Source organism: Neophocaena asiaeorientalis, unplaced genomic scaffold (genome assembly GCF_003031525.2).
Source record: "Neophocaena asiaeorientalis asiaeorientalis breed wild unplaced genomic scaffold, Neophocaena_asiaeorientalis_V1.1 scaffold85, whole genome shotgun sequence".
Classification (NCBI taxonomy): Eukaryota; Metazoa; Chordata; class Mammalia; order Artiodactyla; family Phocoenidae; genus Neophocaena; species Neophocaena asiaeorientalis.
Window position 1 is genome coordinate 5768511 of NW_020174301.1, and position 26467 is coordinate 5794977.

Genomic DNA, 26467 nt, shown 5'->3' on the forward strand with positions numbered 1-26467 from the left:
TATACATAATTGTCACATGAATCTCTAAGGAATATGTTAAAAGATATTTCCTCCTTAGCTATAACTTTTATGTTTCACTTAAATTTCCAACCCCTACATTTTACAGGTCATATGCAAAATTTCAATACAGAATTTATTGTATATAATGTCCTAATTAGTATTTTGAGACACACATTAATAAAAAACTTGGGAAATGCCCGTTGGACTCTGCTACCATTCAGATTTGTAAAATAAATTCTTTGTCTTGATGGCAGTTATACTTGATACCGTTATATAGACATTAAAATTTTTTTCTTTTTACTATTTTCCTTAGCTTGTCAGTGTAATGGACATAGCACTTGCATCAATAATAACGTGTGCGAACAGTGTAAAAATCTTACCACAGGAAAGCAGTGTCAAGACTGCATGCCAGGTTATTATGGAGATCCAACCAACGGAGGACAGTGTACAGGTAATTATTTTTTCTTTCACTTCAGTGCATTTTTACTACAGAAAAGAAAATTAAGAAAGATATGCCTCTTGTGGAAAAAATATTTTATTAAAGAAGTTTTTTTCCATTAAGTCTCAATAGTTTTGGAAGGAAATATATGTTTATTAGGGACTATGAACTATAAAAGTTCTGTGATATACTTGCTTTAAGAAAATCTTACTTTTTCTTATTTCAAAATGAATACATGATTACTATAGGAAATTTAGCAAATGCAGATAAATTAAAAATTACCTGTAATCTTACTATTCTAAAATAATCACTGCTGATACTTTGTTTTTTAATAATAGTAAGTTATCATTTTACATTTTACTTTAGGAATAAGAAATAAAGGTTTTGTGTATGCCTTACATCACATAAGTTTTTTTGTTTTTGACAGGGTGATAATATAACACAAGGTTTAAGAGAATGAGTTTAGAATCAGTCCTTCGCCGAAATTCCAACTCTGCCACTGTTTAAATGTATGGCTTTAGTTAATTCACTTAGCATCTCAGTGCTTCATTTTTCTCATATGTAGAAGGAAGATGATAATACTTTATTGGATTATTGTGAAGATCAAATGTGATCCTATGTAATAGAGTCACATATAATAGGAATTGAAGCACGTTAAAAGAGCATTATAAGAGCTAACTATTATCATATCATTTTTCGATCATGAAACCCTTCTTTTCTCTATTTTCTCCTCTGTCCTGCTGCTTCTTTCTCCTACTTATTAAAAAAGAAAATTTGGTCTTTCTTTAAAAGATTTCCTTGAAATTTTTTTTTTTCAGTAATCCTTCTTCATTTCTAGATTAGTCCTTGTTCCTTAGATCTTTAATCTACTTTTTCTAAATGGAATAGCCTGTAGAGCACTCACAGAAAAGCCTCAGTTGTTGGCTGTGATAAGATGAGAAATCTTCATAGAGAGAGTTGGGCCTGGGCCTTTAGATAAAACTTTTTAACACTACCTGCATATTAAAGCCACCTGGAGAGCTTTTAAAAAATACGGATGTCTGGTTCAATCCATAAATAATTAAGTCAGTCTCTTTGTTTATCGTAAGGTGATTCTTGGTTCTTTTCAAAGTCTTCCCAAACGATTCTAATATACACTCAGGATTGAGAAACACAGAATGATGAGCTGTGCCTTAGAGTCAACAAAACTGCTCTGGTAATAGCAGGTTTGGTGCTGATTGAAATTGTGTAATATGGAAAGCTCTGCCCTGATTGAGGCTGTAATACAGAAATTGTTTGACGCTTGCATTTTCTGTGTTCTAGGCAATGTACTCATAGCTTATATTCATTATCTCATTTCAGCTGTACAACAACTGTATGGGAGAAGTCACAATTATCTCCATTTTACATACAACCAAATACACAAAGAAGTTAAATAAAATACCCAAATCATACTGCTAATAAGAGGAAGAAAGTGTCTGATTCTTAGGCCTAACTCTTAACTGTTAATGCAGAAGTGGTGTTAATATGGACAGGGAGGATCCAGTAGCCCTTATTAGCCAAAAGCCACAGCTTAGTGCTGTGTTCATTGTGTACAGAAGCAGCAGTAGAAATGTGTACAACGGAATCCACAAAGTGTAGACCTTACCTAGTGGAGTCATAGTATTTTGTTATTTTATGTTTATTAAGTAAAAAGGTAAGGATTTTGGAGCCATCCTGTTTTCCAAAAAGCTTTTTACTACTGAATTTTCTATAGCCAAGAATTTCATTGGACAAAAAGTGTATTTCAGATAGATTATTTATGTTATATATATATATATATATATATATAAATGTTTTATTTCCATAACTTTAAGACAAAAACACGCCTGGGTTGTTTTTTTTCCACATTGCAATTTATATGTGTTTGCAACCTTTCATATATTTAATATACAATTGTTGTTTTAATTTACTTTTATGAAAATGATTTCATTTACAGTCTCCAAATTATTTTAATGCCTATATAATAGTCCATGGGGATTTTGTGAAGTAATTTACTTCATATACTTCCATTATTTATATATTGCTTCCAACTGTAACCCATTTTTAGCAGTTTTTAAATTTGAGGTCAAATTCACATAGCATAACAGTAACCATTTTAGGTGTACAATTCAGTGGCATTTACTACATTCATAATATTGTGCAACCATCACCTCTGTCAAGTTCCAGAAAATTTCCTTCCCTCCAAAAGAAAGTGCCATACTTATTAAGCAGTCATCCCAGTCCCTGGCAGTCACTAATCTGCTCTTTCTTTATAAATTTACTTATTCTGGATATTTCATGTAAATTGGATCATAAAATATGTGACTTTGTGACTGGCTTCTTTTACTTTGCATAATGTTTTTAATGTTCATTCTTGTTGTAGCATCTATCAGTACTTCATTCCTTTTTGTGGATGAATATTATTCCATTATATGGATATATCACAATATTTTTACCCATTTATTCATTGATGGACATTGGGGTTTTTTCCACCTTTTGACTATTGTGAATAGTGCCGCTATGAACATTACTGCACAAGTTGTTTTTGAATACAAGTTTTTAGTTCTTTTGTATATAAACTAGGAGAGGAATTGCTGGGTCATATAGCAATTTTATGTTTAACTTTTCGAGGAACTGCCAAATTATTTTCCATGGTGGTTGCACGATTTTACATTCCCACCAGCAACGTGGAGGATTCCAATTTCTCTACATCCTGGACAACAGTTGTTATTTTACATTTTCAGAAACTTTTAGCCATCCTAGTAGGTGTAAAACTATTTCTCATTGTAGTTTTGATTTGCATTTCCTTAATGACTAGTGATGAAGTTGTTGGCCATCGTATATTTTTTTTTGGAGAAATGTCTATTCCAGTTCTTGCCCATTTAAAAACAATTTTAAAAATTGTGGTAAAATGTACATAATATAAAATTAGCCATTTTAACCATTTTTAAGTGTGTAGTTCAGTTTCATTAAGTACATTCACATCGTTGTGCAACCATCATTACTATCCATCTCCAAAACTTTTTTCATCCTGCAAAGCTAAAACTGTATAACCATTAAATAATAACTCTTCATTCCCCAACACCAGCCCCTGGCAGCCACTATTTTACTCTTTGTCACTATGAATATGATTACTCTAGACACCTCAAATAAGTGGAATTATCCAGTATTTGTCCTTAATGATTGGTTTTTTTCAGTTAGCATAATGTCCTCGAGGTTCTTTCATATAGTAGCATGTGTCCTTCCTTTTTATTGCTGAATAATGTTCTGTTGTATGTATATACCGCATTTTTAAAATCCATGCATCCATTGATGGATGCTTGAGTTGCTTCCACCTTTTGACTATTGTAAATAATACTGCTATGAATATGGCTGTACAAATATTTGTTTGAGTCTTTTTGTCCTTTCATGTGCATATTGGCCACTTGTATATCTTCGGAGTAATGTCTTTTCGAGTCCTTTGTTCATTTTTTTAATTGGGTTATTTGGTTTTGTTGTTGAATTCTAAGAGTTCTTCATATATTCTAGTTATGAGGTCCTTATCAGATAAATGATTTGCAGATATTCTCCTGTTCTGTAGGTTGTCTTTTCACTGTCTAGACTGTGTAGTTCAAAACACCGCAGTTTTAAATTTTGATGAAGTCCAGTCTATCTCTTTTTTCTTTTGTTGCTTGTGTTTTTGGTGCATATCTAAGAATCCATTGCCAAATATAATGTCATGAAGATTACCAAAGTATTATTTTAATTTTTTGCCAACATAGGCAAAAGGAACGTTTGAATAAGTATATTAGCTAAAAACTGTTTTAAATTAAAATAGTAAGTTTTATCATTCCACCAGGCATAGTGCTTTTAGAAATATGTTTCCCTTTGGGGATGATACTTCTCTGCTAGGTTTAAGACTAATTCAGTTATTTCATATTATTTTTGTTGCTGACATTATACATGTGGAAAGCTGAGGTACAATGCAATAGAAAACTAAAGAGAATGAAAGATAAATACCTTTCTTATTCACTGTTGCACATTCCCTGGTAGTTTATGAAGCTTTAAACAATTCCTTATAGTTTCCTTATTTCCTAAATTTGGCAAAATTGTATTTTTCTGTCTATGACTTTTCTACAGTGATGTGATATATGAAATTCATTTTTATTTCTTAGGGCCACATTAGCAATCTAACTAAATAAACAATATGTCACATCTTGTAAATTATATTTAATGTGGCAATGGCTAAAATCAGTTTATAAAATATGAGAAGTAAAAGTTTTCTACTATTTTTTCATTTTTAGTTCACCTTATTGAGAAAAGTTCATTTTTTCATTATTAGTTGCACGTATTAAAATTCAAAGTCCATGGTGATGTTAAGGGAAATAAGGAAATAGATTTATATTTGAATGGTAAGGCTTTAAATGTACTGCAGATTTACATACTCTTTTAAAAAGTCGGCCTACTAAAGCCATTTAACTATGTTGTCAATATATAAATGTACTTGTAGACTTCCTTCAGATTGTTTTAAAACTATATTTATAGCTATTCTTTTAGTACAATTATTGAAAGTGCTTTATTAAAATTATTTTATTTCTTATTAATGTTCAGGAAGATTCTCTGTTACAGACTTGCTCTGGCATTGGTTATCTATCTATCTATCTATCTGTCTTTGTAGCCATAAAAGAATCTAACATTGTTAAGAGTTTGGGCTTTGGAATTATACTGATTGGGTCCATATTCTGGCAATGGCACTGTCACCTTGGATAATTATTTAACCTCTTAGTGTCTCATTTTCCTCACCTGCAAAATGCAGCTAATTTAATTTACTGTGAGGCTTAAATAAACATATGAAATAATTTGTATTTCCAGCAAATGTTAACTCCATAATGCAAATTATTATGGTTACTATTTATAACATCATTAGGCTTAAGTATGTTAATATAAATGTATGAATCAGACTTTTGGGACAGTATTATTTTTGCCATGTTATCTCCAATTTAACATAAATTTTAGTAAAAGAAAATAAATGAAAGTTTCATTGAATAGAGTAATAGCTCAATGTGCTACAACAGCTCAACACTCAATATACTGTACTACTTTGCGATGAAGGATTACCCTTGAATTCCATAATTACTGATTACTTACTATATGCAAAGTAGTGTGTTAGGACTTACTAAAATTTATATATGGTTGACTTGAACAGCACAGATTTGAACTGTGCAGGTCTACTTATACACGGACTTTTAAAATAGTAAATACTATAGTACCACACTATCCACGGTTTGTTGAATCTTGTGTATAGAAGATGCAGAAATGTGTATAGGAGGAACCTGGTATATGGAGGAACTGCATATATTGAGGGCCAACTATAAGTTATACAGGGTTATCTATTGCACAGAGGGTTGGTGTCCCTAACCCCCTCCCTATTCAGGGGTCAACTGAACGTTGTGTAGGTGCTGTAATAGTGTTATGTAGAAGTTGAACAATAGAATCAGGGACAAAGAGATTAATTTTAATGGGAGGACCTGGGTAGGCCCTTGAGAGTTGAGGCAATTTGCATGCTTCAATTTTCTGTAATTATTATTAGCTGCATGTTTTTCATTATAACTTGTTCTAAATGTAAGAAACTAAGCTATAATGTTATTAATCTTAAAAATATTTTAATATCTTTACACGTATTTGTTTTGTTTAATTACTCATAAAAAATGGACTCTAAGAAAAAAGCTCCCCATATGAAGTATGCAGACATTTAAAAAATTGCAGTCTTGTATGACTAATAGGTTTCTTCATCTAGGTCTTATCATTTTTAGTTACTTTATTGTAAGATGTCTAATGGGTTTGGTTGGTGTTATGAATAAATTCTTTTCCTTTAACATTGCATTCATAACTGGTTTCAGTAAAATGTAATTTTGTATTTATTTATGACTTTTAGTTCATTTTATTATTCTTTTTCTAGGTTCTTAAATAGTATATAATTTTCTTTCTATATTTTTTACTTTTAATAGTGATAAAGAAACTCTTAGTTTTCAGGTTGAGGAAAAAAAGTTCTTTCAACATAGTAACGGTTTTGTTTTTACCTTTGTTTCTTATTAGCAAAACTTATGTTTTTCGTTTTGGCATATTATTAATATCTGTCCATAGCAGGCTTTTACAGAAATATTTAAAACTTTAATAAACACACTGGGCTATGACACAGATATGCTCTGAGACTTGAGGGTGGTAAAGAAGATAAGTGAACTCTTCTTTCTCTCTACTAGGATGGGAGATTTTTTTCATTTTAAACCCTTCTTACATATTGCAGATTGTTCAGAGAAGCTGAAAGTTTATAACCAAATGAACTCGAGCATTTCTGCAAATAAATGTAAGAAGTTTAATTCTCTCAAAATGGAAGCATTGACCTGAATAATCTAAAAATGCAGATAAATGAAAATCACTTGATATGGAAATCTTGTTTTTATTAATTACTTTGACACAACAAAGTTGAAAGTTTGTATTTTCTGAGTACACGTTATCATCCTGTGTGGCAGAGAAAAGCCAATCTGAGATTTTAAATATTTCAAAGAGTGGCCGTTAAATGAATAATTATGTAATTACATGTAGCTATTTAGTATATGATATAGTCATGATGTTATACTTTGATCTAAAATTCTCTTCAGAATGACATTTTTATGTAAATTTAAGAAAACAGGAGAGCCTTTTAAAATCATATAGAGCCATATAAAATCATATAGAACTGCCTGTTTCAACTGCATGATTAAAGTCTTCATTGCATAGCTTCTGTAATATTTGTAGCTAGTTTCTCTTCTCTGTATACTAAGTTTTTGAAACTTTGTTTTCCTTGTAGAAGTGTTCCTCTATGTCAGATTGCTCAGTAACCCTGTTTTCTTTATCTACTCCATCTTTTCAAACTCTTTTCATCCTTTTTGTTCTCAAAAAGGAAATGTTAAGGATGAGAAGAACTGCGTTTATGAAAACTGTTTGGCCCTGACATTGTCAGCTATTTTAGAATGACCTTTGATTGTGGGTTATTAGAAGATGCAGTTTACTACTCTTTTCTCTTAGATTCCTTTTACGAGAACTGTCTGTGGGTTGAGTCTCATGTAACGGCTAGAGATATTAGTCACTGAACTTTTAAGTGCTGGGGAACTTTGCCATGCATGGCTTACTTTGACACCTTTCTCAAGATCTCCTTTCCTACTTTTTATTTGCACAAAGTTCTACTTTCCACCTATCCTAACTTAAAATAAATTTTTACTTCGACTTTTGGCATTGGGTTAGTGGTTTTTAGGCTCCTAGACTTGATGTTATAGACTATCTCCATCTCTGATTTATCAGTTTTGACCATGAAGTGTGTCACTTGAATGTTTTCATTAGTAAGTTCACTAGTATATCTCTTACGGAATTAAACAAAAAAGTATTCAATGGTTTTAGGTCTACAAGTACAATACTTACCTATTTGGGTCAAGATAGAAACCATTATTTTATCTAAGTGTTCAATATTTCTCTTTAATTTCACTTGATGTGATGCTTATCATCATGTATTGCTTTAGGTTTTATGTTACAAGGATCTGGCACTATTGTTTTTTTTTAATAAGTAAGGTAAGAAAATTTAATTTAAAAATAAAAATGGCTCTTATCCTAATCTACAAAGGTTGAGGAATTACTATTAGCTTCAAATGACAGGCCTAGGATGAAAAAAAGTAAGGGGTGAATTTAAAGTGGGGCATACTTCTTGTATTCTAAAACATATAAAACATTTATTTAGTATGTTACAGAAAATTAGAGGTTAACTAAGAAACTCTAAGCATGTACTTACCTTGTCCTGATATGTAAAGGTTTTTTCAAAACCAAAATCAAGCTAAATACCAATTTGCATACATACTTCTTCATATCTCAAAAACTACTTAGTGATGGTGGGGAAGTTAATTATATATTAGAAATGCCTAGAGCAGGTGTAAAAAAGCACCAGCATAAATATTCTCTTAAATATTTCATAAACATATCAAAATGCTCCTTAACATATTATTTAAGAAGAGATGCCTTTTCTTCAAATGTTCATTTTTATATATTAAGACATGAATGCAAGTATTTGCATTTCTCTTAATCACATATAATTTTTTATACATTTTATCTTGCTTTTTCTTTAAAGGCCTATTTACTGATTTTATAATAATCACAGTCTATACTTGTAGGCTTTAATGCAAGTATATAAACATTTAATTGTATGTTTAGTGAATAGTGCAGCCTACTTTATTAAGCAATTTTAACTTATTTTTTGACTTCTTATTAAGCATTTCTATACAGGCCACTATTATTCAAATCAATGTTTATAAACTGAATTCAGTAACTTTATTATTTAAAAAATGTTCTCACTTCACCCGCATTTTGTTAATGGTAATACAATTCTTTGGGGGCTCAATTTTAATGGTACCTTTGATTCCTTCCTTTTCTTCAACCCTTGTATTCTGTCCCAAGCTGATTCTGACTCTGCACTGTCTCTGACACCTATCTCCGCTTTTATATTCCATTACCTTTATTAGTTTAGGCCCCCATGATTCCTCTTCTCTTCCACTACTGTTGGATGTTACAGATTACCTAAAGTGGAATAGGTTCTTATTCAGTATTTGTTGAATTAATGAATGATTACCCTGTATATATGCAATCTCTCCATTTGTAATCCACCCTTATATCTCCTTTATCGGAAGATAAAGACATAGTTTTCTTCCCCAAAACATTCAGTGATTTTTATGACTATTTCCAAAATCTTTCATTGCCTCCAAAGTGTCTGTGAAATAAATTGAAACCTCCTTGACAAGACGTTCAAGGCCTTTTATGCTCTGACCCAGAGTGATTTTTCTGGTTTCATATCCTACCATGTTTCTCATATTCTACCACACCTTTACTTCTCTTTTTCTCTGTGTCCACATTTAAGTTATTAACATTTTCCTTGTCAGCCAAGCTCCACACATTATATTAAAAACATATATAACTAGCATTTAATGGTATTTTATTTTATCTAAATAAAAAACCAGGAACAATAAAATAAAACATTTTTATTTATATATTTTATCTAAATAAAATACCAGGAACATTGCTAAGAGCTTTGCCTAAAGTTTTTCATATTCTCCAAAGCATTTTGTCAAGTATATACTATTATGTCAATTTTATAGAGGAGTAAACCAAAGATATAGGCCTAAAGAGTCATGTTAAAGGTTAAGCCAGCAAGTGATGGAACCAGGATTGAAATATGAGCTACCAGACTCTTGTACTCCAAAGCAAGTATGTGCTTACATCTTTGAATCTCAGATATAATCAGTGGTCAGCTCTAATCCATTTCGAAGCCATAATATTGAACTGCCATTGTCTAGTTGTGTCTACCTCTGCCTTAGCTTAGCCCACTGTAGCAGTTTCTAAATAGATGAGCCTCACTTTCTTTTAGTTGATCCTTTATTCTGTATCTAGGACATTCACAATATTGTATTCCTTTTCACCTCATATCAAACCACTCCTTCATATAAACCCAACTCTTTCCCCATTTTTCCTATTTTTGCTTCCCTGGACACTACTGTGCCTCTGGACTCCGTTACTCATTTTTCAAATCTCAACTCTGGAAATTTCAGCCTGAAAACTTGTAATGTCCCTCCTAACTTAAGGCAGTGTTGGCACCTCCATGGTGATAGCCATCAGTGTTTTTGTAAGTCATTGTTCACTTATCTTTCTAAGTAGGATGTGAGCTTCTTGATGAGGAAAGTTTTGTCTTAGTTGGTTTTTTTAAAAAATCATTTTTACATTATCTTTGTGTCACGATTACATAGGTAGTAGTACTGTGCTTGGTATATAGTTAGCCCATTGCTATATTAATATTACTAAGAAAATATAATATTTGTGTCATATGTTTTATTCATTTTCATATGATCTAAGAGAAAATGTAATTCAGACTTTCTAGCTAGGTGGGTTTCACGTTTCAACCAATATTTTCACTTTAGAGCAAGAGGTAAAAAGTAGCTTACTATTTTTCTCTGGTTGATTTTTCTTTCTTTTATTTTTCAGTAATAGAGGCAGAAGTGAAGCAATATTGGTTCCAAAGTCTGTATTTTATTTTGTTCTAAATGACGATTAGCTTTAATAATTACCAATGGTGCTTCATTCTGTACTCATAACTTATTGAGCAATAATCCAATATTTTGTACATAAACTTTTCATTAAATACTGATGAGAAGTTATATGAAGTTTAGATAAGGAAGAAAAATGAAATTTATATAATTCCTTTCAGTTTCTAGTTTTTCTAGAGAAGATAAATAGATTATTGGTGTCTGACTTCTCAAAGCTTACCATCTATATTTCACTTCACTCTATTAATTTTGGGGTCATTTTAACAAAATGTGTTATCCTATAAATCTTTTTAGCTAACTTCAAAATATCTATTTCAGTGTACCATATAATTTGTATTTTAAATGATTTTAAGGTATATTTTATTTATTTTTCTATCTGCCAGCAGCTAATTCTTTCAAGTTTAAAGTTGTATTGTGCTTATGTGAATCCCATTGTTGGTAACTGTAGGCATTTGGGTAATTATTCACATAGGATGATTGGTTTTTCTTGAAAAGATAGAGACTAATGTCTTCTTGAGAAATGGAATCATTATTTTACATATTGTTAACAACATCCCTTCTACTCAGAAGTATAGAAACTAAACCCTTAATAACGTATGGGAAAAACAAAGAACTCTTCAAATAAAGTTGTTAACATAATGTTATTATTGACCTACAAGTAAAAGACATAAAAGTACATTTTATTATTTATTTTGAAAGTGTAGTAATGTTTAATCTTTTCAAAATTGAAAAGGTCTGTTAATTTTGGGGGGGACATAATTTCACACAGAAAAGTTGTAAGGATATTCAATAAGTTCCCTCAGATTTCTTCTTTCTCTCCCTGTCTCTCAATTAAACATTGCAGACTTGATATCCCTCTATTCCTTAAAGATTTTAGGGTTTATTTTTTAAAAGTTGGGAATTCTCTTAACTACATTATAATTATAGAAATTAGGAAATAGACATTGATGCATACTGTTATTGAACATAGACCTTACCAATTGTCCCAACATTGTTCTTTAGAGCAAAAGAAAATTCAAGATTACTAGTTGCATTGATTTGTGTGTCTCTTCAGACTTTAATTTCTTGAGTCTTTCTTTTTATGTAGTGACATTGACATTTTTTAGGAATACAGGTATTCCCCGCTTTTCAGATGTTCATAAACATTTGGTTAAAGTGGTGTCTGCCAGATTTCTTCACTATAAAGTCACTATTTTATCCTTTAATGAAAAAATATCTTGTAGGAGATACTATGAGACTATGTGAATATCATGTTACTTCTCAAATTTTACTCGCTAGTTTTCTGATTTTTACCAAACATAGGTTTTCTGATTCCATCATTCTTTCTACAATAATTAGTTAGCTATCTTCTACAATGAAAAGCTTTGTCTTCTCTAGTTTGTCTGTCTGTGAATCTTATCTGTGTATTCATCTGTGCATCTATGTATTTATCTATGTATCTATGCATCTGTCTATGTTTCTATCTATCTATCTATCTATCTATCTATCTATCTATCTATCTATTTATTTATCTATCATTCTTTGAGCATTTCCTTATGTTTTGGCACTCTTCTTGAACCTTTCCTGCCCTAACTAGAAGCTGGCATTTCTCAAGCATCCCTGGTTCCTTTACTGGGCTCTTTGCTACAGGGCCATCAGTGTTTATGAATCATCCTAGCAGACAGAACTGGAAAATAGGTGTATGTATACATAACAGACACCAGTAAATTCTCATACATAAGTATAAACACATCAGTGCCCATTTCTGTATCTACCTGTACTCTATAGTAAAATCCATGAGTTCACACAAATACCTCTCATTTCCTATCCCTTACTACAGGGTTCATTCTATCCTTCCTCCTTTCCAAATTTTTAATTTCCTTGACTGACAGCAAATAATCTAACTTTAGTTATTGACAATAAATATATTTTTATTTATATCAATAAAAATATATTTATTTTTATATACTAAAGTTTCATATGTATTCAGTTCTATTTGTAGATCTTCTATGCTACTCCACTGATCTGTTTGCCTATTGATGTGCCAGTATCACAGTGTTTTAATTTTAGAGGGCTTATAAATGTTTGAATGTCTATTAGAACTAGTCCCCCACCTCCTTTTTTTTTTTTTTTTTTAACTCTCTCCAGCATTTATTGTTTGTAGATTTTTTGATGATGGCCATTCTGACCAGTGTGAGGTGATATCTCATTGTAGTTTTGATTTGCATTTCTCTAATGATTAATGACGTTGAGCATTCTTTCATGTGTTTGTTGGCACTCTGTATATCTTCTTTGGAGAAATGTCTGTTTAGGTCTTCTGCCCATTTTTGGATTGGGTTGTTTGGTTTTTTGTTATTGAGCTGCATGAGCTGCTTGTAAATTTTGGAGATTAATCCTTTGTCAGCTGCTTCATTTGCAAATATTTTCTTCCATTCTGAGGTTGTCTTTTGGTCTTGTTTATGGTTTCCTTTGCTGTGAAAAAGCTTTGAAGTTTCATTAGGTCCCATTTGTTTATTTTTATTTCCATTTCTCTAGGAGGACCCACCCCCTTTTTTTTTTAGCTTTTCTTTTTTAGTGTTTTCCTGACTATTCCTGAATGCATATTTTTCTATGTGATTATTATTATCAATTTATCAAGTTCCATTAAAAAATGTTAATATTTTTGTTGAGATTGGGTTAGATTTATAAACTAATTCAAATAGAACTGACATCTTTATGATATTGGGTGTTTCTTTCAAGAACAATGTGTGTCTTTCCATTTTGTCGCAACTACTTTTATGCCTCCCATGGGTTTTGCATATTTTTTGTTAAAATTTATTCCTAAGTATTTTATCTTATTCATTACAATTATAAATAAGATTTTATATCCTTTACCTGGTTATTGTTAAAGGGCTACTGATTTCTGCATATTAATTTGTTAAATTTATTACCTTACTGAATTGCTTATTGTTTTAATTTGTTTTAACACTGATTCTCTAGGGTTTCCAGATACTATCATATCATTTACAAATAGAGATAGTTTCACTTTTTTTCTAATCCTTACACATCAATTAACTTTTCATGTATAATTACATTGGTTAATATCGCTAATACAATTTTAAGAGTAATAGATCTATTGGGAAATCTTGCTTTATTCCTGATCTTAGTGGAAGAAAAGCTTCCAGTGTTTTCTTATTAAGCAAGATGCTGGCTATTATATATATATGTGTATCTATAGATATATATAAAAAATATATATACACACACATATACATATGTTTGTGTGTGTATGTGTATTTATGCTAAGAAAGTATCCTTGAAATACTATTTTATTGAGTGTTTTATCAGGAATGGGTATTGACTTTTGTCAAAGACTTTTTAACATCTGTGTAGATAATCATATTTTTTTATTTTTAGATTCGATAATATGGTATATTAATGAATTTCTTAATAATGAATCAACCTTGCAATCTTAGTAGTTATATTTAACGGTGTATTTACTGAATACGTTATTATCATTGATGTTTTCAGGTTAGTTTCAGCTTTCAAACCATTAAAAAAGTACATTATGTATTTGAAATTAAAAAGCATATATGGTCAAGAATGTTACATGTTATCTATATGTGCCATCCACACATATATATCGTCTATCAAGAAGTTGAAAGAATCTCAGGATATAACTCTTTACTACTTACTAGATGTATAAATGTGGGCTTTTTTTCCATTTCTTTGAGACTATTCTATCAAATGAGTATAATGCATATGGTGTAAAGATTGAACAGGTAATGTGTGTGAAAGTACTTTGGAAATAGTGCAGTCACATATGGTTGCAAAATACTGTTCTTATCACGAACCTACTTCATGTTTTATATTTTTAACGTAATGAATACTCAACGACTTTTTTCAGATGATTTGATTCATTGATTAATAACTATTCAAAACAACCTTTAAAAACAATCTCATTGAAAACATTGCAGATTTAAAAAGAGATGCAATAAAAATTCAATAAATTGGAATTTAAGAATTTGAACTTAAGGCAAGTAGTAATTTTTGGTGGTAGAACTGAATGTGGGAAAAAATGCCTGGTATTTCATTGGTATTGAGGTTTGGTTTGTGAATAGATTCTAATAATACGTGTCATTCTTGCCTCATCTGTAGCCCAGGGTATTAATATTTTGCCCTACTTTTTTAGATGTATGAAAACTTCAGATTAAAGAAATAAGTAAAATTTAAAGGGTTTAAAAACTTTAATGGTAGTCATTAGGCGTGTTCAAGAAATTTATCTTGCTAGAGTTAGAAAATGAAATATGACTAAAGTTATTCTTTATCAAAGCTAAACACAAGGTATTAAAAATACAATTCCAGAAGAGTTGGGTTGAAATTTATTTTGGTCAAATATTTTCAGTGCTTATGCTTAACCCTCCTCTATCAAAAAAGAAAAAAACAAAACCTTGTTTGTTTTAAATGAGATTTGTTTTGAACATTCAGTCAGAATGAAGAACTGACATGTTATGTGTTTCCAGGCTTTGTGGTTATAGGTCAGGGGTTGGCAATTTTTTTTTTCTCTAAAGCATCAGGTAGTGAATATTTTATTTTTTGTGATCCAGGTACAGGTATGGTTGCTGCTTTGCTGCTGCCTCCTCTTGTTCCTCCTCCTTTTCCTCCAGCTGCACCTCCTTCTTCTTCTCCACAATCCTTTGAAAATGTAGAAACCGTTCTCAGCTTATGGGCCATAAAAAATAGGAAGTGAGGACTTGCCCTCATGGATATAGTTTACTGACCCTTAAAACAGATGGTTAGGGTTTCTCCTCATTTTTCAATATGTTAGATAGCTTTGAAATATAAATCTTAATAGCCCTCTTGGCACTTTATGACTTTCCAACCTGTAACTTAAATCCTTAAAACAGTACCATTTACTTGGCAGTTCCAGTCCTTAAGTTCTAGATTCTTGTTCACCATCATATTCTCCGACTAGTTCTAGAGCAGTGCCTTTCGCCCAACAGCGTTCAACAAATACTGGAACAAGGACTGAATAACTGAGTTTCACTGTGCTTTATTTATTGGAGAAAGAATTATTTCTTAATTTCTCATTTACTCTTTATTTAGGCAAATATGGGTGCCCAATATCCTAAGTAAACAAAATAATCTCTGTAAGTGAAATGACACATTTTAAATTATGAGACTTGTCATCTTTCCAGGAGAAAACAAAATCATACTCTCAGCAACAGATTAATACATGGCAATAGTTGTAATTTTTGAGTTTTTAGTGAGAAAAACCAGATTGCTAAGATATTATTGGTATCAACATTTCATGTTTATTTATATCAAAGGGAAACAGCTATGTTCTGTTTTCCCTTTTCATAAACCACACATGATGGATATTTGGGCTTAGAGCTGTAAATAAAAATATAAGTTTGAAGAATTAATTTTAAGTCATGTGGCTATTTGAACATTTCTCTTTGCCAGAATTCTTACTATATTTGAAACCTAATGTAATATATCTACTAAATATCATGTATAATTACGCTACAAGTATATAAAGGAAATTAAGTGGAAATGATCTCCTGCCTCCCAGAAGCTGTTGTATTTGTGTGTGACAAATAGCAATGACAGCAATTAAAGGACCGAGGCACATAAACTGACTTCGAAACAAGTACTGCCAATGACTATTTTTTGATTTCCTTTTCTAAAGTATATTCTTTATATACAATTTATTTGAATAACTCTTATAGCATCTGTTTTTCTATCCTTATTGTTGAGTTTTAGTTACAAGTTGATATTGCAAATTTATATTATAGGGAAACAGAAATACCATGTGACCTCATAATGTTCCTGTAATGTATAGCTAGGCTATAAAATCGTCATCATATAAAATTTACCAAACAAAAGGCCACAGTATGATGATTTTATAGGTGCTTATTCAGCATAAAAAGATAACCTCAAACGCTGACAACAACAGAATGATTTCAGTACTGTCATGAAGTATAAATTTTAAACAATTGAATTTAAAATACATTTGTGCCATTTTAGCCTGAAGTGTAGCACCAGAAGGGAATTCTCTCAAAATGAGTTTTCACTAAAAGGTATTTTTTAACACAATATTTTTTCTGTCTCAGAAATTATTAAAACTACTATACATTGATAATTCTTTAAAGAAATGCTGCAAGTGTGACTATTATCTAGTTCTGCCATAAAGGGTAAATAAAAAGTTTACCCAAGTTTTAAAATATTAATGTGCATCATTTGTTTTTTAGTGAAGTTCTGAATACAAGATAGTATTAATGTGAAACGACAAGTTAATATTAAAAGATACCATGGTATATTCATTCACTATTTATGAAGTTACATGTTATCAGTATATCTGAGTCCCTTTTTTGCTCATGATAATTTCCTTTATTCCTTGCACTTCTGCATCTTGTCATTCATTTCTAAAATTCTCACATGTTGTGTTTCCATAGTTAATTCTACAAACTTAAAGGAAGATTATACTGATCTATTTAAATAGTCTTTATGAAAGAAAACCCACACTTTTATGTAGAAGTCTCTTTTAGCAAAGAAAGCCTGGCTTCTTAAGTAATCTACCTAATACCAAAATTTATTTTTTATGTGTGTGTAGGGTTGTATGTATTTACTTTATATTAATTATGTGTTTTTTCAAAGCAAATAATCATAAACAATTAATAAGAAGCTTAGTGTTCTAAAATATTTTGATCAAAATCAGTGACTCATTATCTTATTTTTAAATGTGTATGAAAATCAGGAATGAAATCATTATTTCATTTTTATCAATAGAATGGTTTAACTAGCTGGTGGTGTGCAGGAACACAGTAGTTCTCATTAAAGGTTTTTGAAAGGGCTGATGACATGATCAGCCTTATCTCTTGAGAATATGTCTCAGGATTGGAGAATAAGTTGTAGCCATACAGAAGGCAGAAAGATCAGTTATGTAATGTATTGGTGTCAGTAAGAGAGCATGAGTGACAGGACTTGAATGATGTGTTATCATAGTAGAAAGGAGGAGGTCAGATACAAGAAAGATCCTGCATGTAGAAACTAAACCTGCCAGCTGATTGGATGTTGGGCACAATAAAGTGTGAGATTTGTGTCCTGAATAATTGGAACGCTGATCTTTAACAAAGGAATGCAAAGTAAGAAAATGAAATGAGTTCAGTATGAACCAAATTGACTATATGTAACTGTTACGCTATGGAATGTTTCAGGTAGTATTCTGGAATACTAAAACTGAGAATGATCTCAGAAAAGGATGATATTTGGGCAAATAAACAGATATGCTTTTTTATACAATATGTAAAATTATATTTTTTTATTGTTGGCAGTGGTAAAAGTAGTGGAAGTAATAGTTGCATTTATTAAGTGTTTGATATGTGCTGGGAATTTAAAATACATTATCTCATTTAATTCTCACTAAGTCCTGAGAGCTCCTTTTTCCTTTTGAAGACGAAGAAACTAAGACTAGTGAGGTTACATAAATTGCCCAAGGTCACATAGCTAGTGATTATAGATGTACATTTTGAAGCTAGATGTACATTTTGAAGCTGAGCTGTTTGACTACAAAGATCTTATGCTCTTTGAAACTCATTTCATTAGGTAGATGTACCAAATTAGAAATGGAAAAAAGTCCAAAGAAGGATGAGATAAATACTTGGATCCACACTAGACTTCAGGATACCCCAATGACTTTGAAGAGTTTCACAAAATTTTTAAATAAGTGAATTTACTTCCCCTTAATTAAAGATAACTTGTATGCTAACCCTAGTTTTTGGATGGCAAGAAGATAATCGATGGTTTACAAATAAGATAATACAACCTTCCCTGAAATGTGATGCACATGTTTGTGATGGGGAATATTCAATATCATTTTGGTTTTGACTTACAGCTTGTACATGCAGTGGACATGCAAATATTTGTCATATGCACACAGGAAAATGTTTCTGCACAACTAAAGGAATAAAAGGTGATCAATGCCAATTGTAAGTAAACATTACTTTCTAGAACTTTCATGGGTTGAATTTATGCTGTAGAACTAATTGTTATAGGTTTTCCATTTTAAGTTTAATGTTGTGTTAGTTAAGCAACCAGTATTGTTGTAAGCTATGTTTACTTGCATTTTATCAATTTTCATAAAAAATTAAGCCTTTAAAATGACAATTTTGTGGAGCCTTCAGAACAGAGCCCAAAGAATATTTGTCTTCTGTATCTCTCCGATAAAAAGAAACATTCTTATTTTTTCTGGAAAAATATATATCAAACCTCCATTGCTATCTTTATAATTTTTCTCTATATCTTATTAAATAACTGAAGTCCAGTGTTTCTATGCATTTCCTTCTTTTGAATCTTTTATTATTAATTCTGATCATTATAGTCTTTTAGGCCTTGCAAGTGGTTTTTTATACTTATCTTCTTTTTCTCTGTTATTTCATTAGACATGAACCCACTCTTGTTGTTTCTCTGCTTTCAGTAGTTTCATGAGTGGTTTTTGTCTTTTTATAATTTAGTTGTTATTCTCACCTACCTCCAAAAGGAGTAATTTTAAAAAGTAGTTGTTTCATGTTACTTAAATTTTTTTCTTATTCATATTCTTCATATATTAAAATCATTTTTATAGTTTTGTATATATGCACTTACATTTATATTAGGTATAATATGCTGTATGACATAAACCATACATTCCGATTATAATAATTATATAATTATTTTAAAAATTAATAAAAGATTCTCCAAAACTATATGTAAAAATTTATATCCAAAGAGGTATGTTAGCCATGGAAAATGATCTTTTTGTTTGTTTTTATTTAGAACAATACATTATTTACAATAGAATTATCCTAAACATTTCAAGTTAGATGGTTATATCTTTGACTAGTCACTTAGGTATCATAGGTTTTCAAGAGAAGGTGAGCAGAACCAGTTTTTATTCCTTCTCCATAGTCTCTAAACTTAAAAATGAGGTCAAAGCATAAGATCTTAGGGAAATTCCTATTAAGGAAGGCTATTTTGTTCTCAGTACCAATGAGATTAAATCAGAGTCCTATGCTTTAAGTCAAAGAGATGCCTCCAGTGTTTTGCAGTGCTACATACTGGTTGTCATAAGTAATGCCAATTTCTTGGGTGTGTGACATGTGCATTTACACAGGGCCTCATGCTTAGAAGGGCATCATGCCTGATTGAATGTTCTTCTGTCGCCATATTAAAATTCTTAATAAATTTTTAATGAGAGCCCTTCATTTTCATTTTGTACTGTTCCTTGCATCTCTCTTCCCCCAATGAATTGTGTAGTAGCTCTTGGTCTTAAGCAACAAATACTTTATTTTTGTTGTGAGATTCCATCATCATTATAAACACTGACAATTTAAATTTGTACTTTACTTTTGCACAAATGGTATAACCATCCATAATAATTATCTGTTATGTGATGCAGTACGTTAGAAACATTTTTGTTTCCAGGTAAGAGAGACAGTATTTTAATTCACTGAACTCATGGGCTTCTAAGCTTATATATACAGAGTTAGAGGATTTGGCATATGTATGAAATATTAGAAAAATAAATTATATAGTTCTGAATGGTGAAATTACATTTTGCCCTAGTTATTATAAATGGGAAATTTTTTATAAACAGAAGAAAACTTGGAATACTAATTTGTAGAGGGTATTTTGTGGACAGTTTTTGTAGATAGAATTACATTCATTACTTTTTTGTTTTACTTATTTATTTATATAAGATTTATATTATATAATATATATCATATATTATTTGTACACAAATATAAAATATATTTATAAAATAGAAATATATGTATATTATTTACATATTTATATTAAATATATATTTATATTTGTATAACTATTTATTAATTTATTTATTTGAGTGTAGGGCAGTGATGACAATAGGGTCCTCATACTTAAAGCAATAATTTCCTGCAGTGTGCTTATACTGGAAAAAATGCTCTCTTTAAGAAGCAAAGCTAGTCACTCAAGTCAGTAAACAATTATAAATGAGTGGTTGCTACTCTTAATGAAGATGACTAACACATAGTTTTTACTTAAAGCTTCTTTCAGGCTAGCAGTGGAGACACTAGCCAAAATATACTATATTAATTTATTATTGATACATTAGTGATTTGAGATTCTTATGAATGAACTCTTTCCTCTTCCCAGGATAATTTCTGTTTGGCTTTAAGTATGTAGTCAGACATCACATCTCATTTGTGTATTTTTCATAACCTCTCCAAATTGAAATTGATTCTCTTCCTATTTACTAATTTTTTCCTTGCATTATCTATGTACTTGCCTGTATCCTTTATTAAGTGAACCTCTTTAGGGACCATTGCATCAGTACTACAATGTAAGTGTTCAATAAATTTATTTAATGGAATAGAATGAAGAAAGTAGTGAAGGAGTACTGAAAGGGAATGATTGATTTATCATGGAAGAATAAGGAAAGTGTGAGCAAAGCATATTTGAGATGGAATTTGAAGGAAGAGTTAAAATTTTCTGGGTATAGAATGTAGTAAACAGAAAGGGTTACCACATCAGTAAAGCAAACAAGTAAAAATGATCGATAGCATTTCCAGTTTTTGCTCAAGATGTAAAGAGCTGGAAAAAGCATTGTTCCCACCTTTACAATGAAAGAAAGAAAAGCTGGGCGAACTGCAAATTCATGCGTTTTCTTGAAAGTGTTGGAGAACTGAGATTACAGGGTAACCAAATGACCGAAACTCTAAAGAGAAACAAGAGCTTTCAGGGAGAAATGAGACAGGAACACTGGCTAACCTGGAGTGAAGCCAGCGGGAAGCTTAAAAGCAGAGTCCAGCTGAGGTGGCTGATAAATTGGTGCTCAAGTGCTCATCGTCAATAGTGTGAAGGCCCTGGGGCCGAGGAATTGGTGGGTCCACACGCTTTTTAGAGTTTTTTTCATGAACCGCACCAGTTGTTCATGGAAAAAATTGGAGATAATTTCTTGTGGTGTATGCTGGGGGAAGGGAATAGCAGACACAGTGGGCAGGGCTTCAGTATGGGGTCAAAATATTCATTTAAAGGGACACCAAATTATTAATCTTGCCAAGGTAAAGTTCTCATTCTGGCCCTGGCCTAAACACAGTTGGAACTCAAAAATGGTAAGTTAAAAATTAATTTAATGGAAAAATAAACTATAATATAAAAATAAATATGAAATGAGTGAAGTGGTATTCTCTAGGAAAATTGTTTACTTTTGAGGAGCAACAAGCAGACTTTAAAGAAAACACACATATTATTTTTGTAAAATTTCTCAATTTACAATGTGAAGGTGACCCATATTTGCATTATGTAAAATATAATGTCTGTCATTTTCAATGTCTGTGTAATGAAGGTCAATAGTATTTAATTGTTTTTTCCTTCAGCCTTCTAACAACCCTACTGATAGAAACTAATGTTCCTCAGTGGGAAATAAAGGGGAAATCAGATAAAAATAGGTGAAAGAAGTTTTGATAAAATGTTGTGGCAGATACTTACGATACATCTTGCCAACTCTCATGGCTTTTAGGGTTTCATCAAGGCTGCAGTGGACAGTTTCCTGTACTTTCCAATATTCCACATAAAGAATGAGAATCGGGCTTCCCTGGTGGTACAGTGGTTGAGAGTCCGCCTGCCGATGCAGGGGACACGGGTTCGTGCCCTGGTCCGGGAAGATCCCACATGCTGTGGAGCGGCTGGGCCCGTGAGCCATGGCCGCTGAGCCTGTGCGTCCGGAGCCTGTGCTCCGCAACGGGAGAGGCCACAGCAGTGAGAGGCCCGCATACCGCAAAAAAAAAAAAGAATGAGAATCTTTGTTTCTCTTTTAGTTCCAAAGCTACTCATTTCTGCCCAGGTGCAACCAGGAAGTGTAAAGCAGTTGATGCCAGTATGGGTAATCCTTGGCCAACGAAGAATGTGAGTTTGTCCTCCATTTCCCACATTGTCACCAATGCTTCCTGAGATAACTCTCCTTGGCAAGTACCCACATCCAAGTCCTTATTTCAGCATCTGCTATTGAGGTTATTCTGACTTTAACTGGTCGCTACTGGAAGCAGTTCTAGATAATAGGCCCTCAGCATAGGATTTTATAATTGGATGACTTATCAAATGGCAATAAGCACTACAGTGCTAATGGTGAGTGGGGTAGTGATTATCCTGGTGTGCTATAATAATTATTGAGAATATTAACTGTGTTTGATAGGATAAAGTGTAGGTTGAGGGAGAAGTACTAGTTTATGTAGCAACTTTAGCACTTGAAAGTCATGGGGCGATGGTAACTATGCTTACAAACTTGGCTAGCTTTTATTAATTGCCATGAAGGCTTAAAGAAGGAGGCTTCTGGGCTTCCCTGGTGGCGCAGTGGTTGAGAGTCCGCCTGCCGATGTAGGGGACACGGGTTCTTGCTCCAGTCCGGGAAGATCCCACATGCCGCGGAGCAGCTGGGCCCGTGAGCCATGGCCGCTGAGCCTGCGCATCTGGAGCCTGTGCTCCTCAACGGGAGAGGCCACAACAGTGAGAGGCCTGCGTACCGCAAAAAAAAAAAAAAAAAAAAGGAGGTTTCCATCAATTCAAGGCATAATGTGAACATCAGAGGCCCTCATAACAGCATTTAAAGACCCTCATCCTCTATAGCCAGAGAGCAGAATATCTTGAAAATTACGCCCAGGGTTTAATCATAAGGTTGGCAGACTGCAGATGAAACTGAAGGCTCAGTCATGACAATTTACGCATGCCAGAGTCGTTGCCTGATGACAAGGGGTAAGACTTTGAGGCCTACAGTGGGGACACTTATGAGTACGACCTTAGAACCCTGAATCCTAAATTCTCTTGAACACTCCTGACTGGAAGAAGTAGCCCTCTGCCATTTGCTAGAGTAGAATAGCTTCCTTTTCTCTGGACACAGTGCAAAGATTTCACCTGAGGGTTATGCTTCCTAAAAAGATGTCCTCCTCCAGAGTGTCCCTTGCCTCTACTTACTGTCTTCAGATCAGTAAGAAGCATCAGGTCTCAGTGTAGCATGAATGGGAAAACACAGTCTCTGCTATAGGAAGAGATAGCTTATTCACTCAGAAAGTTGCAGAGCCTGGCAAGTATGCAGAGGCAGGAATCACGAGTGCACAGAGAGGCTGTTGGACCTGGGGACATGGGATATAAGACTGGAGAAGGGAGACTATACTGATACGGCGTCACTCTCCTATATTTCAGGATTTCATATCTTAGTGAGTTTACGTGGAGTTGCTGATGGCTTTTTAAAGTGTGGACATGATGCTTGCCTCTAGTTAGTGAGGTGGGAGTTGCTGGAACTGTCTTGGGAAATTTTGAGCACTGGGGTCAGAAACTCAGGAAGTTGGATGTATTGGAATACATGTATTACATAATATCAGACTGCCCATTAACTGACTATATTTTCTTGGAGGTCTTCCAGAACACTTCCTTCACTAGGACCATAAAGAGTACAACAGTAAGGGGAGCCCTGGAATCTGTGGAACTCAGTGGTGGCTGTTCTCTGTAGGTCCTGATAGACAGTAAAAATGATTCCAGTCAGCTGGGCTCTCTAGTGACAATGTGTATGTCAGGATTCCAGAACAGTAGAAGCCAGGTGGTGACATTTAACTCTTGAATATAGATATAATTACCTTAATAGTCAGCAAGACCAGATGACCAACAGTGGGTATTGGTCGGCAGGGATATGTGGAAATGCCTAAGTGAGATCGGAGGGATGAGCTAAATTGGCAGCCAACTAGATTATTGTTGGACTTGTATCACCAGAAAAAATCATGAACCAATAAGCAGAAGGTTGATGTCAGCTGCCTTAGTAGAAAATTGTGATCCTTCAGTCTTTTCATGATTCTGATTTGAATCTCTGATTCCCAGAGCCCATCAGTTAAAATAGTGGTTGGGTTCCTTTGAGGAACCACGCATGCCATCTCATCAATACACACAATACATTCTCCTCCATTCTATCCAATGGGACCTCAAGCCATTTAGTACATAATTGGTCACTGGAAAATGGCGCACACATACTTTTGCATTTAAGTGTTGAGTATCCTCTTAAAATGCCTTGTGACGCTAATCATATCTGCATGAGCAGTTCTTCTCTCCAGTAAATTTCACATCACAGTGAAAAGTGAGCTTCCGTGGTTCTTGTGTATTTTTCATCGTATTTAGTGCAATACTGTAAACATTAAATGAAGCCATGGGACCCGTATGAAGTGCCACTAGTGATACTGGAAGTGCTCCTGAGAAGCAGAGAAGAGTCATGACACTACAGGAAAAAGCTGAATTGCTTGGTACGTACTATAGATTGAGGTCTGCAGCTGCAGTTGCCTGCCATTTCAAGACAAATGAATCCAGCATAAGGACCATTGTAAAAAACAGAGAAAGAAATTTGTGAAGCCATCACTGCAGCTACTCCAGAAGGTGCTCAAGCCTTGTACTCATTGCATAATACCTTTAATCTCATATTGAAAATGCAACTTATGTGGGTGCAGGATTGTTGTGAGAAAGGCATACACTATAGACTCTAATATGATTCAAGAAAAAGTGAAGTCATTATATGTCAACTTACAGGAAAAGGAAGATGAAGGGTCTAAAGCTGGAGAATTTAACGCCAGCAAAGGATGGTTTGATAATTTTAGAAAGAGGTTGGCTTAAAGAATGTCAAGATAACAGGAGAAGCAGCTTCTGACTGAGAGGGAGCAGATGAGTTCCCAGACGCCATTAAGGAAATCATTGATGAGATATCTGCTTGAACAGATATTTAATGCAGATGAAAATGCTGTATTCTAGAAAAAAATGCCACAAAGGACTTCTATTAGTAAGGAAGAGAAGCAAGCACCAGGATTTAGGGCAGGAAGGGGTAGCCTAACTCAACTGTTTTGTGCAAATGAAGTCAGGTTTATGATCAGGACTGCCATTGTCTATAAAGCTGCTAATCCAGGAGCCTAGCAGGGAGAAGATAAATATCAGCTTCCTGTCTTTTGATTGTACAAGAAGGCCTAGATAACGAGAACCATTTTTTTGGATTGGTTCCATTGATGCTTTGTTCCTAAAGTCAGGAAGTACCTTGCCAATAAGGGACTGCCTTTTAAAGTTCTTTTTGCTATTGGACAGTGCCCTCTGGACGCCCAGATCTCCATGAGTTCAACACCAACGGCATCAAAGTGGTCTACTTGCCCTCTAACAACATCTCTAATTCAGCCTCTAGATCAGGGCATCCATAAGGATCTTTAAGCCTCATTACGCACAGTACTCTATGCACAGGATTGTCAGTGCTATGGAAGGGAACCCAGATAGGGAGAACATCATGAAAGTCCGGAAGGATTTTGCCCTGGAAGATGCCGTTGTGTTATAGAAAAAGCTGTGAAAACTACAGAGCTTGAACCAATAAATTCCTGCTGGAGAAAACTGTCCAGATGACGAGCATGACTTCACAGGATTTATGACAGAGACAGGAAATCATGGAAGAGATTGCGGATATAGAAAAAAAAAAAAAAGTGGGGGTTGAAGGGTTTCAAGATATGGATCTCGGAGAAATTCTAAAGCTGATAGATACCACACCATAGGAATTAACTAAGGATGGCTTGATGGAGTTGAGTGCTTCTGAACCAGTGCCAGACAGTGAGGAAGAAGATGTAGAAGAAGCAGCACCAGAAAACACATTGACATTAGACAGTTTGACATGGGGTTCTGATTATTCAAGACTACTTCTAACTTCTTTCATGACATTGGAGCCTTCTGTGATAGGGCCGCTGAAACGAAAGCAAATGGTGGAGGAGAGGTACTGTATAGAAACAATTTTTAGAGAAATGAAAAAACAAGAAAAGTCTGACAGAAATCACAGTACATTTCTGTGAAGTTACACTAATGTGCTTGCCTCGCCTGCCTCCCCCGCCCCCCTCCTCCACCTCTTCCTCCTCTGCCTACTCAGCGTGAGACAGCAGGGGTGAAGACCTTTAAGATG

The 26467-nt window shown here is 33.2% G+C and overlaps 1 protein-coding gene across 1 annotated transcript in view; it reads left to right on the forward strand.

Moving 5' to 3' along the window:
- The window catches only part of ATRNL1 (attractin like 1), a 675777-nt gene that overhangs the window by 183470 nt on the left and 465840 nt on the right, over positions 1-26467 (forward strand). The window contains exons 19-20 of the mRNA XM_024756087.1: positions 314-451; positions 18389-18482. Coding sequence (XP_024611855.1) covers positions 314-451; positions 18389-18482 — 232 coding nt within the window. The remainder of the gene's footprint in view (positions 1-313; positions 452-18388; positions 18483-26467) is intronic.